At 34.8% G+C, this 12,665-nt stretch overlaps 1 protein-coding gene across 1 annotated transcript in view; it reads right to left on the bottom strand.

Annotated features, from left to right (window-relative positions):
• GALNT5 (polypeptide N-acetylgalactosaminyltransferase 5) overlaps positions 1 to 12,665 on the bottom strand; it is a 43,013-nt gene that overhangs the window by 18,983 nt on the left and 11,365 nt on the right. Inside the window, exons 2-7 of the mRNA XM_007424446.4 lie at positions 12,311 to 12,477; positions 10,988 to 11,107; positions 8,857 to 8,992; positions 8,172 to 8,291; positions 7,486 to 7,603; positions 5,956 to 6,279 (exon numbers count right to left, since the gene is read on the bottom strand). Of these exons, the coding sequence (XP_007424508.1) occupies positions 5,956 to 6,279; positions 7,486 to 7,603; positions 8,172 to 8,291; positions 8,857 to 8,992; positions 10,988 to 11,107; positions 12,311 to 12,477 (985 nt within the window). The remainder of the gene's footprint in view (positions 1 to 5,955; positions 6,280 to 7,485; positions 7,604 to 8,171; positions 8,292 to 8,856; positions 8,993 to 10,987; positions 11,108 to 12,310; positions 12,478 to 12,665) is intronic.

Below are 12,665 nucleotides of genomic sequence, written 5' to 3'. Positions count from 1 at the left end.
AATAGGGTGCTTTTACAGGTAGTCCTTGTTTAGTAATCACAATTGGGACTGGCAACTTGCTTGTTAAGCAAAGTGAGTGCTAAGTGAAAAATTGTGACCATGACTGTGCTCACGATTTTATACAGGACAACACATACTGACTGTAATAGTGAACACATGACAGAGAGAGAGAGAGATGCTGCGAATGTAGTAAATGTGGGCATTGGTCGCAAAGTTACTTTTTCATCACCACTGTAACTGCGAATGGTCACTAAACGAGGCAATTGCTAAGCGAGGACTACCTGTACCTGTCATGGATAACTGGTTTTATGATAGCAAGATACCACATAGGATCACTGTTAGGCCAAATACAGCTGTAGCAGCATCCCAAGTGCAAAGAAGAGCCATGGGAAATGTACTTTCAAGATGTATAGAAAACTATAATCATAAAAATTACAGTTCCATGTAACTCTTCACATACAGGATGCTGATATCAGAAACTACATAACATAAAATTTTTAATTATGCCTTATGTCCCACAAGAACTGTATCTCCTTGTTCCATGGATTCAAGATGTTGAAATGGTAGTATCAAGAGCCAACCGATTCCTACATGGCTTGAACAGGCTCTGCAAGCTGTCTTTAGTGATGACAGGTAAAAAGGCAGCTACAGCAGGAAAACTACATTTGATATGCAGTCTTCATATGAATGAATCAGGTTTGAAGCACAATCTGGTTTATGGGAGATACTTTTTTTTTAAGAGAATGATTTTACTTTATGTAATGGATTATCAGCACAAATATTCATTGGAGGGAGGAATAATTAAATCATAAAAATATTTAAAATAGCTTTTGGAAAAAGGAAGCCAAACAACTTTCTCCAATCTCCCATAGTCCATAAAGGGCTTTATAGATCCACTTTGTAGTCCTTGAGATTGTTTTTCCAGGAGAACCCATAATACATTTTGTGCTACCATAGCTATCACTTATAGCTACTAAATTATCTTTGGAACTGGAGAATGGGCATTAGAAGTTCATTAAGATGCATTATAGCACAGTTTATAGAAGTTCTTGGCTTTGGGACTCAATAGAAACAATTCCTATTTTATTCCAGAAAGGAACAAAATGGATTTCTGGTGCACTCTAGTGGTTGCAAGTTGAAAGTATGAAATCCTTAAGGGCTTTGAAGTGAACACTCCTATAATTAGGGTGAATGTCTGAAGCATCTGCTTGATATCAACACATCTCCTTTAGGTAATAATTATATAAATATATAATAATAATATAAATATATAACAACAAATTATATAGGTTGTGGAAGTTAAGAATAACAAAGCTTATTGTTATTCTCTCTTATAAGGAGAATTAGTGTTTGGGGCTTACTAATTTTAAACATTCCCCATTTTGTTAATTTACAAATATCGTTCCAAGGATCTCCACCAGCTTCCTACACAAATTCCTGCCAGATGCGTCCGGGAAAAAAAATTATGAAACGTGCTGCTTTTTTCCCTTCTACATCCCAACATACTGTCTCAGAACCCAGAATTCATGTCTAACAACTTTCCATTGACAGAACTACTATCCTATCATTATAGTTAATTTATTTCAAGTCAGAAATGTTGTACTGTAATAAATAAATATCCAGGAGTAACAATGGAAAATCTTGAGAAAGAAAATACAGCACTTAAGAAAAAATGCAGATTTAGAGCAGAATGCATGAATTCTGCAGCATCTACTTCCATGACCTCAAGAGCGTGACTATAGTAAGACAGGGCAGTATAGGGAACCAAGCACCAGTAGCTGGTGCTTCCAAAAAGTAGAGGTGATAAATATCTGTTTGTATCAAATGTATGTATAAGTTAGGTTCACTCATTGCTCTAAGCCATTATGCAGTTTGTTTCTACTTTAGATTAGTCTGGTGTGTTATGTGAACACATGTAACGGTGGCTCAACATATGTACATACATACATACCCATCACATTATTTCCTTTCAGTGTCCAGAATAATATGCAATATGCAACAAAGAAGCAAGAAATATTAAGCAAAATAAATTATAGACATTATAAATTATAGATATGAAATAAGAAAAAAGAAACACAGATAAATCTAGTTTATACCAACACCATTCACTATATCTCTCCATACCTTGCAAACTATCCTTGCTTCCACCAATCCACATACTGGATATTACATTAATTAGCTCTGTTCTTTTCACCTACCTCTTTTTCAGGATCTCATAAACTCCATCCAAATATAATATTCTCAGACTTCCCCTTCCTCTCAAGTACATTGATTTTTTCATAGATTTATTTTGAAATTCAATCCTCATTCATTTTCTCTATATGACCAAACCATTGCTGTGTATGTCTTTCGTACTGGTCACTCACCTTCATGTTTAATCCACCTTCATTCAGCACCCATTCATTCTTAATCCTAGGTCTTCCTGTTTTACCACACATTTCTTAACCTATTCCCACTGCATTCTACCTAACTTTTTTTGTTTCTCCTGACATACCCAACTTTCACCATTATGTCAAAGAGGGCAGAAACATGTTCTTATAAACAGCCATTTTTGCTTCTCCTGACAATTTTTTAATCCTTACAACAGACAACATACTACCTTCTACCTTTCTACTAGCATCTTTACATCTTGAAATTTTGCCATCCATGTTCCTATTTTTAGTAAATATTCCACCAAGATACACAAATTCATCTACATGTTGCAGTTTTTCATCATTCATGTATAACTTGCAACTGTTCATTCAACTTTCTCAATCATATATAATTACAGTACATTGATCTTTGATACATTATTCTGCATACTTCATAGTCCTTCGACATCCTACAATCTCTATAACATTCACTGAAAATCATTCAGGTTCTCAACCTTCATCAGAGCATCATGAGCACACTAAAGTACACATATATTTACATCCCCATCCAAAAAACCTCTAATAAGTATTTCTTATATGTTTATCCATAAATATATTAAACTAAGGAAATGTCACACATCTTCTTGCTCAATCCTGAACCATTTCCCAAGCATTCCATTTATTTTACTTCAATCATATGTTGCTCTTATCTCATTTAGCAATCAATCAATTCCAAATTTACAAAAAAAGTTCCTACTATTCAAACCTATTCACATTATACACTTTCTCTAAATTAGCAAACATACAATAAACTGTTTTTTATATTCTTACATTTGCCAATGACGTGAAGAGCAGAACACTTGTCTGCATATCTTCTGTCTGCCATAAAGCCTCACTGCACTTCCCTAAATTTGCTCATTGTCACTTCTCACAACCTTTTCAATCAGAATTCTTACAAATGGATAAACTTAGCAAATCACCCCCTGTAGTTTTTTGCATTCACAACGTTCTCAGAATATTTATGACTTCTTTTTCATGTCTTTTTTCTTGAACACTAACATTTAGAACAATATTTCAATTTCAATCGTCAATATATCATTATAATTCCCATACACATTTCTAACATAGTTCTTCCAGTACTTATTCACTTTAGTTCCATCCCAAATAATTTCATCACTTTTATTCAAAATTCCATTCATTCTGCTGGATGTCCCTTGTTTAGACCTTTTCACCTGCACAGTACAGTAAGTCTTTATGTCCATAGTGATCACTCTGCTTTTTCTGTGTTTTTTAATCTTACTCTTTTCTTGTCTTCTTTAATGCATTCTTCACCATTCCTGTATCTTTTTCTCTTCTTGAACACATTTCATCTTTCCCTTGTCCTCACTTTCTGTAGCAATCATTCTCTTGTATACATTTTCCTTCTCACTCTCTTTCACTTTTTCATTCCAAGCACATTTTTCATATTTCCCTATAATGTAAGTCCATACATTTCTGCTGCACTCTTTAACTTAATTCCCTTCGCTCTGTTCCACGGTGCTTCCACATCCATTTTCCTTCAGTCCAGTTTCCATTCATTCTGATGAAATATTACTCAATTTTCTAATGTGTTTTCATATATGACTCATCAACCAGTTGAATTTCACTTAGTTTCTTTCACTTCTTCCCTTTTCTTCCATGTCAGTTTTTCCCCAGATCTACTCTTGACACTACCAAAAATTGGTCAGTCCCATATTCAGAACCTGAGACTTCACCTAAAACTTTTTAATGAGGTAGAAAAGGTGTATACTAAGTTACCAACATTAGTCATACCAGTGCCAGAAGCAGCATTCTGTGCTAATGGCACAGATACTGGTAGTCAGTTTGGGCACATTTTGGACAATATGCCACAAGACCAACCAAAGTCTATGTTTATTCCAAGCATGCTCATTACATTCTTTGAAATTTCCATCTTTACCATTTACTCCATTTCCACTCCAAGTTGTAATCTTCTTTATGTCATTGTCATCACCAGATGAGCCTGCAAATATTGACCTCCACTGCCTATTGAGGCTTTAGTTAATCTAAGCTTTCACATAATATTTTTTATTATAATTAATTAAACTATACTGTTCCATAATGTGTAAATTCAGCTACTTGCACAGATAAGCCATTGAACAATAACAATAACTTTGCTTGGCTTTATCCTTCCCCAGAGCACCGTCTACCTTATTGATGTCAGCTCCAACCAGGGAAGATTTTTCTCTTAGTCCTGACAGTTAAATTAACTTTCTCTATCTTTTGAAGCAACACACCTTCAAAAACTAGTTGCTGGGAACAGAAGAATCAGAGTTAGCTGCATAATCACTGCTGGAAACTAAATGCTGGTACAGATAAAGGAAACTGACTATTTTCACTTTGCAACCAGAATACAGAGCAGAGTTTATATCAGAGCTCCAAATATCAGCAGCCATAACTCATCAGTATTAATTTATCTCAAAATGTTCATATCAGCCAAGGACTATGCAGAGAATTTATGGAGCCCAGGGCAGCTATCCATGGGGGAAGACTGTAATCACACATATGTCTGAAGTACAAAGACCCTTCATTTGTAGAGACCTGTTGAAAATTGCCTCATTCCCCCCCTCCCCGCTTTATGTAATCCCTAATCTCCCCCAAAATTAGTTTCCATTCAGGCCTCTACAATTCTCATTCAATTAATTTATCCCTAACATGGAGATACCACACATATCCACCATCCACTCACAAATTTGTTTTTAATTAAATTAATTCTCTAGAGTCCAGCTGCATTGAGGTGGCATATAAATTTCATAAATAAATAAAATTTCATAAATATATAAATTTCAAATATCCCACTAAGACACTTCAATATTAACTGCTCATCAAGATCTCTTCAACAATTTTACTCCCAACACTGATTTGTCATTTTCCTCTACCTGAAACCAACTGAGTCCAATTTTTCCAGCTATGAATTTAAAGCAGCAGAACTCAAACAGCAAAAGCAAGAGCAATATCTGTGCTATACCCAGTGGAAAAGGCTATTATCCTTCTGTCTATGCTTTGTAAGTTTCCTGAATGTATCCTGGCAACTGTGTGATGCCAACGAATGACACAGCAAAGCTTTTACATTCTCCACCCTCTTTGTCATCTGACAATTTAGGTGCCTTCATAGGGACAAGTAATAACAAACTGTAAAATGTTTTTCTATGTTTTACTTTGAATAAGCATATTGTCATTAGAACCTGAAGACATGAATTTGAGATTAAAAAAAAATAACAATGTCCTTTGATTTTCATATTGTGGATTTTGCCCTCAAGATTGTGATTCAGTATACTGTGTATACAGAAGTCCCCAATGAAGTTTTTAAATTACTCTAAACTATTACAACAAAGCTGCATTATGCAACAAGGTGACAGCATAAACCAACTAACCTGCCCACCCACTTCTTTAGAACTTCACTTGGTGGAAAATTCAACTAACACAACTTAATATATTTTGCTGCTACTAATATGAGATTTTTATAGTGCACAGGAAGAAAAGAAATTAAGCTTAAACAGTTGACACAAGCACATAGCACAAACCTGAGTTGGTAAAATGAACATACCAGCCCATTAGCTTTAACGAGAGGGGCCTCCAAATCAGGATACACGTTTTCCAAATACCACTTGAAGTTTTTGCATTGAAGCTGCTCCCTCAGTTTCTTCTGCTGAGTCAAATCTCCAATTTCCAAGTTTTTTTGAATGAGGTGGTAACCATGTCCATAGAAAAGATCTTTGTATTCATCCAGCCAAACCTCTGCAACACGGGCCAAATTCCGCTCTACTGTAGTGAGGCGATCTTTAGGAAAGGAGTATGGATTATCATTCCTAAAAATATGACCTACTCTGGAACATGGGATAATCTCAATTTCTCCTCCACACATCCAAACCTGATAAAATAAAAGCAGGCCAACAATGGATACAATTTCTGGCAATTTTATTCCATCTTCTGCAGCATGTAGATATATATGATATGTCTTAATTTGTTTTATTATGAGAAATTCCACATCTACTTGATTCAGAACATATCAAATTATGATTAGCACCAACCAGCTCAAACAATGGCTGGGAGTTCCAAAATTCTGGACAACTCATGGTTTAGAACTCCTTCTCTAATTTCAACTTCCATCTACTCAGAACTACTCTCTTGTTGTTTGAAGCCTTCAGAAGTAGAGCAATGGCCATAACAGTTGTTTATTTTATTTATCTAATTTATATAGCTGCCAATCTCACAAAGCCAGTGAATGGGCAGCATACAACAGAACTAAAACAATTAATAAATCCCTAAAACCACTATCATTATTAATTATTAAAAAACATTAAAAACTATAAAAACAGAGCTAATACAAAAAAAAAAGACAGGGAAATGTTAATAATGGAACCACCTTTTATCAATTCAGACATTACACTAGTTATAATGAGTGCAAATATTAGTTTGCAAACTTGTTTCAAAACATTCTTTTGATGCAAGCCAATGGTGAGGTCTCAGTCTATGATGTGGTGACTGAAACTACATACTTAATTATGGTAACACTTCTTTAATCATTGTTTTATGAAGATTTAAATGCAAATGTAGGTATTGTATGATTGGTCAGTATTTTGAGCTTTATGTCTTGGTTGATAGGGAAGTTTAGGATTTTTTAATGAAAGTTGTATTTTGATAATACCACATATATTGCCTAAGAAGCTTCAAATTTAAAATATTAATACATTTTAATTATAGAATTATAACTAATATTCATATCTATGTACAGGGAAACGTCAGCTTTCTTGACTTCAGTGCAACTGAGTTTGCATGCAACAGACACAAATAATGTTATTTGCATAATCTGTGTGGCCATGATAACATACTTTTGATTTACCAGGCTTTGGGGTATTATGGATATCCTCTTCCATAGATATCAGTCTATTAAAATGAAATTTCATCATATCCTAAAGACAATATACTGCTTACTTTGTTATTTCTGATCATCTATAGTTAAGAGAATTAGAAACTTGCATATGCAGGATTTAGCCATTGACAAGAGAACCTTAATTTGATAATCATTCAAAGTACTCAGTCAAGTTCAAAACAAATGAAAATATGTTTAACATACCTTGAATGAGATCTCCATATTTTCACCTCCCCAAACATCAAGGCCAGGATCATACGTCCCAAGCTCAAAAAAATACTTCTTATCAATAGAAAATAATCCACCTGCCATCACAGGACACCTAATAATTGAACCAGAAATCAGTATGTACATTGTGATTCAGGGGCAAAATGAAGATTATGCTATTTTAGGACATGTCCTTTTGCACACAGATAACAAGTACCTACTTCTATATGTTTTGAAATATGATCTTGTTATATTAAATACAGTGGGAATGGGCAGACCTGCACATTCAAAACACTAGAAATCTAGTTTGGGGGCAGTTCAACTTTGGCATTTTTGATTGTTAATCTTTTCAAAATCTTATAAAATCTCTTGATTTATGTTAGACAATATTCTAAAGTAGGAGCAGAAAACTTGTGGCCCTCCAGTTGTTGCCAAGTTACAACTTCCATGAACCAGAGATCATGGGCAGAGATAATTCAGTAGTATCCAGAAAACCAGAAGTTCCTCATTTTGCTTTAAAGTAACAACTTTAGTTGAATAAACATGCTACGTTTAATATTATGTTAGCTTCCATCCGGAAAGAAGAAATTTCCATATCATAAAATATGTGTCATTCTATCATGCTGAAGATGTATTACTTATAAAGTAATTCTGTTCACAAAAGTTTAACTTCATATACTTACTTAATTATATCACTTTCCTTAATCTTATTTTTTTCAATGACATCTGAAGGAATTGGCTTCCACCCAAAATTCATTGGCCATGTAAAAACACCACGTTGAAAACTATCCACGGTCATGTAACTAAATGATGGAGATCATGCAAGGAATTAATTTAAGAAGCAAATGCTGAATCAGAAAAGTTACTATTAACTGAATGACATTTTTGCGGATTGGGGCTAATAAAACCAGACTAAAAACAATAGCCTGCAAAATTATGAATGGTTTAACATTATGAAATGGTTATTGTGTTTTCTTATTTTATTTTGAATTAAACTTTACAACAAATAAGAAAGGATCTTGAGAAAATATGTTCTACCAATGTTCTGTTCAGGTGTTTTGCCCAAATGGGGTAGCAATCTGTGTTGGAGTCCCAAGGCTTCTCCTGTTGTCCCTCTTACTTTATAACTGTTTTAAATGTATTTTGAAGTAACATGCCTAGAAGAGCTTGTCAGATCATGCCCTTCAACATAGGAAAGTTGTATACTAAGAAGACAGAGTCAGAGCACATTAGGTCATGGAGGTGTGGCCAGTTCAGTTATCACTGTGCTCCTTCTGTGCATTGGTGGACCTTTTTAGGATACAGTTCTGGAAAAATCTATGCTAAACTCCCGTGGTTTCAAGGGAAACAAGGAAGGATAAAAATCACCTCATATCTTTGTCACTGATCACTTCAATAACAGGGCAAGCAACTTTCTTTCTATTTAAATGAATTCTGTCCAGTAGTGGCTCCAGCCAACCCACGTTGCATTCCACATGAGAATCTAAGAATGTCAGGACGTCACCTAAAGGAGGAAGTAAATTTATGAGTAATTTCCATTATAACAAGGAAACAGGAAAAACTCAGAAAGATTTACAGTATTTATTGGCCCCTTGAAAAACAATTTTATCAGCTTCCTACTGTGGATATATATTTAACATATAATCCATACATAGCAAGGAAGTTCACAGGAGACAACGCTTAAGCAATTTTTCCCTCAGATTATATTTATTCAGAAACTTCCACCCTGCCACAATATAATTCATAATGTTTTTACTGTTCATTTTGGCAAAAATTACAAAAAGGTTTCACACTAAGAAGTGCCTTGGAAATGCTAATTCTTAACTGTATCTTAATCATACCATACATTTTTTCCAACATACAATTTTTATATACCACTGGAAAAAAATGTCCTTTATGGCATTTCACTAATTGATAAGAATGCCTCCACTGGCCAGTACCATATTCACCTAATTAGAAATTTCTCTATAGTAGTCAAATTGTGATGTGCTTCAAAGCTTCATTAATATATATGACATATGAGTTGGAAAACGTGGTAATAAAGTTTTTCATTTTATTAACATAGACTTCCAAACACTGCAGTGGTGTAATAATAAAAAGGTATATCTACTGAAGGACAAATTTTATTTCATGCGGAACAATCTTGAAGCTGCTTATTAGTTCTATGTGAGCAATAACGGGCCCCATCACCTGCTAATGCCTCCACTGCTGCATATTTGGCAACCACAAAATGGGGTTATATGCATACTAATGCTGAGGTCTTTCATAACATAACAGATTCCTTCTTGCCTGGAGGGGATCTTTGCACATAGGCCCCTTATAGTCACAGAACATATGTCTAGTGGTTACATGACTTGTGTGTATAGTGGTGGGAAACAGGATTAGCCTGCAGATTTGCAAGACTTTTATGCTTTTTAACATATAAGGGAGGCTGCCTGAACCCCCAAATGTGAAAGTCAATCACTAATGAATATAGGTACATTATCTAAGGAGTCAAAAAGCGCCTCCTTCTTTTGATGATTTTTGGCATTACCTGTGAAAATATTCACTTCTCTCAAAATTTACTTTCCCTCAGTGGGTTTGCATAATTAAACCTTATTGACTGTGTAATGTAATTACCTCATTTTCTCTGGCTACAATTAACCCAACCAACTCATTAAAGGAGCACTGTGTTAATTCTCAGTTCATTTTGATGGCCATCAGCTTCCAAAACTTGGAGACTTTATTAATTTATTTACATTATCCTATTCATCACACGATTTCCAACAGACCAGAGTTGTATGGATAAATTATTCAGGATCCAGGAGGGACATATGGTGATAGAATGCACAGAAAAATGCAACAGTGGCACCAAGTAGAACACAGATTACTATTTTCATATACAATAGAAAAAAGAGATTTTTAGAAAGTATTTCTATCACATATCTCAAAATGCTACTTGAGACCAAAATCAAAGCAAAGAATATAGTTTTATGCCTACCTTTCATAAAAATGTCCCAGAGTTGATAACAATAACATTCAGATGAAAAACAATATAATTCCAAATATATAATAATAATGAAAATTGATAAAAGTATTAAAAATAAGAACAAACATTTGTTGTAGTGGCTATCTATTAAAATTGAGGAGATGTTATCTTCACATTGAAATATCAGTAGGGCTGGCCTCAGGGATAGTTCTTGGAGAAACCTTTTTATTAACTTGCTGCTAAATTGCTATCTTCAGTGGGCAGGAAGTTTTAATATTTTAAATATTTGTGTAACGCTTTCTGCTAAAAACACCAAGGTGCTGCATAGCAAATAAAACAATACCAAGATCATGAAATACTACATTAGCAAGAAAACTATTTAAAAATTAAAACACAGGAACATACTATTTTGTTCCCTTTATTCTAATGAAATTTAAATGAACAAATTTCATTTAACAAACTAGATTGTTCTAGTTATTTCTGGACCTTGTAGGGTAACTGCAATTAATCAATCAATGCTGTTCTGCTTACCTTTGGCAATCTCTGCTCCAGCTAGTCTTGCTCGTATTAAACCATGCCTTTCTTTTAGATGAAGTATACGGACCTTTGGAAACTGTGCCATGTATTTGTCTAATTTGTCCTTGAGGTAAGCTAAATTAGAACAGAGGAGAATCAAGCATATGGACTACAGGCTGTGTCTATTTCAAACTCAACTAATAAAATAATAAGAGGGATCACCAGTCCTCAACCACTGTTTTTCATGCTTGTTGAGAAAATTGAAAAATAGGAGACAATTGTTTTCTGCTGACAGTTATAAGGGACAGAAACTGTAGATTACTATTATTACCAGCTGATTGTCACCCTTACTAAATAGAATTGATCCAGTAAAATGCTCATGAGAGTGCACACATACAAAATACTTGTTATTTATACCAACTGGATTCTCCAGAAATCGACAATATTCTTGCAATCTGGAAAAAAAAATTGAACTTCTACCTGTCAAGCTGCTTAAAAATGTTATTACCAACTGGGATATTCAACTTTATGAGCTTTACCCGCCTTTTTATATAGATAATAAAAACCGAGGCCCATCTAATGAAACAAGGACTTGGTTGACATCTGTCTCCAGGTTTGCAGTATCTTTTATATCCCAGAAAAAGGAAGGAGTAAAATGTTCTGCCATTTTGGGAAAAACAGTAAGCACTTTTAGGATGAGGAGGCCTATGAGGCTGCAGAGAATTTCTTTTCCTGAACAGAAAAAAGAAGAATTGCTAACATTTGAAGCAGTCACAAAGACGTACCAATCACCAATCAGTTGCTTCTGCCTTACAAAACGGCACAATGTCATTTCTGGGAAACTGTTGTTAAAGAAAGGGATAAAGAACTACCTGCACTACTTAGTAGTCTACAACTGCCCAAGTACTGCCAAATCTCTTTTTTTTCCCTTCATATTTAAGAACAGTTTAAAAGCACCTTTGTCACAACACATTTAGGAAACCTCCCCCTCTCCATGAACCAAAAGCGAATTCTCTCCACCAGGCTTCAGAAGCACTCTTTGCTGCATCCCCCAAATCCCACACACAAGCATCCAATGATCCCAACAATGTCCTGCATGCTTCTAAGTCAAATACACACATGCAGTACATGTTTCTAACTTGTAAGGAAGGGGAAAAAAACCCAAGATACAGAGACCCACTGAAGCCAAATAAGGCCAATTTGATATTTCAGGGAAATGTATGGAATGTATTGGAGAACCTCAGTAACCATTCTACCACGATGAAAAAAAAAATGTTTTGTTTTGTTCTGAAACAGCAAATTATCAAAGAACATGTTGATTCTGAGATACTGGCTTACCCCTTGTGCTAAAATCATCCACCAAAATAACTTCTTTAATCAACTGAGTGGGGGAGCGGTTGAGGATGCTGTGGACAGAACGCAGGAGAGTGGACCAAACTTCATCAACAAAGCACATGATAATGCTAGTGGTGGGAAGGTCATTGTGGACAAGAAGATCGGAACATCTGCAGCAAGAGCAAAAGAGATTAAGAACACAACATAACAGAAACAATTGATACAAGCCTATATGGGACTCTAGAGCATGAACACTAACTTCTGTAATTGCCATAAAAACTCATTTTACTGATGTATTCTCCTGAGAGCAAGACAGGTGAGCACTAAAAAATAAATTCTAGTAAAATAATACCTATCA

This window comes from Python bivittatus, unplaced genomic scaffold (genome assembly GCF_059951505.1).
Source record: "Python bivittatus isolate LINGU-HERP-01145 unplaced genomic scaffold, Pbiv_v1 ctg000480_np1212, whole genome shotgun sequence".
Taxonomy (NCBI): domain Eukaryota; kingdom Metazoa; phylum Chordata; class Lepidosauria; order Squamata; family Pythonidae; genus Python; species Python bivittatus.
The sequence above is the reverse complement of the archived record's forward strand: the minus strand, read 5'-3'. Positions and strand labels throughout refer to the sequence as shown.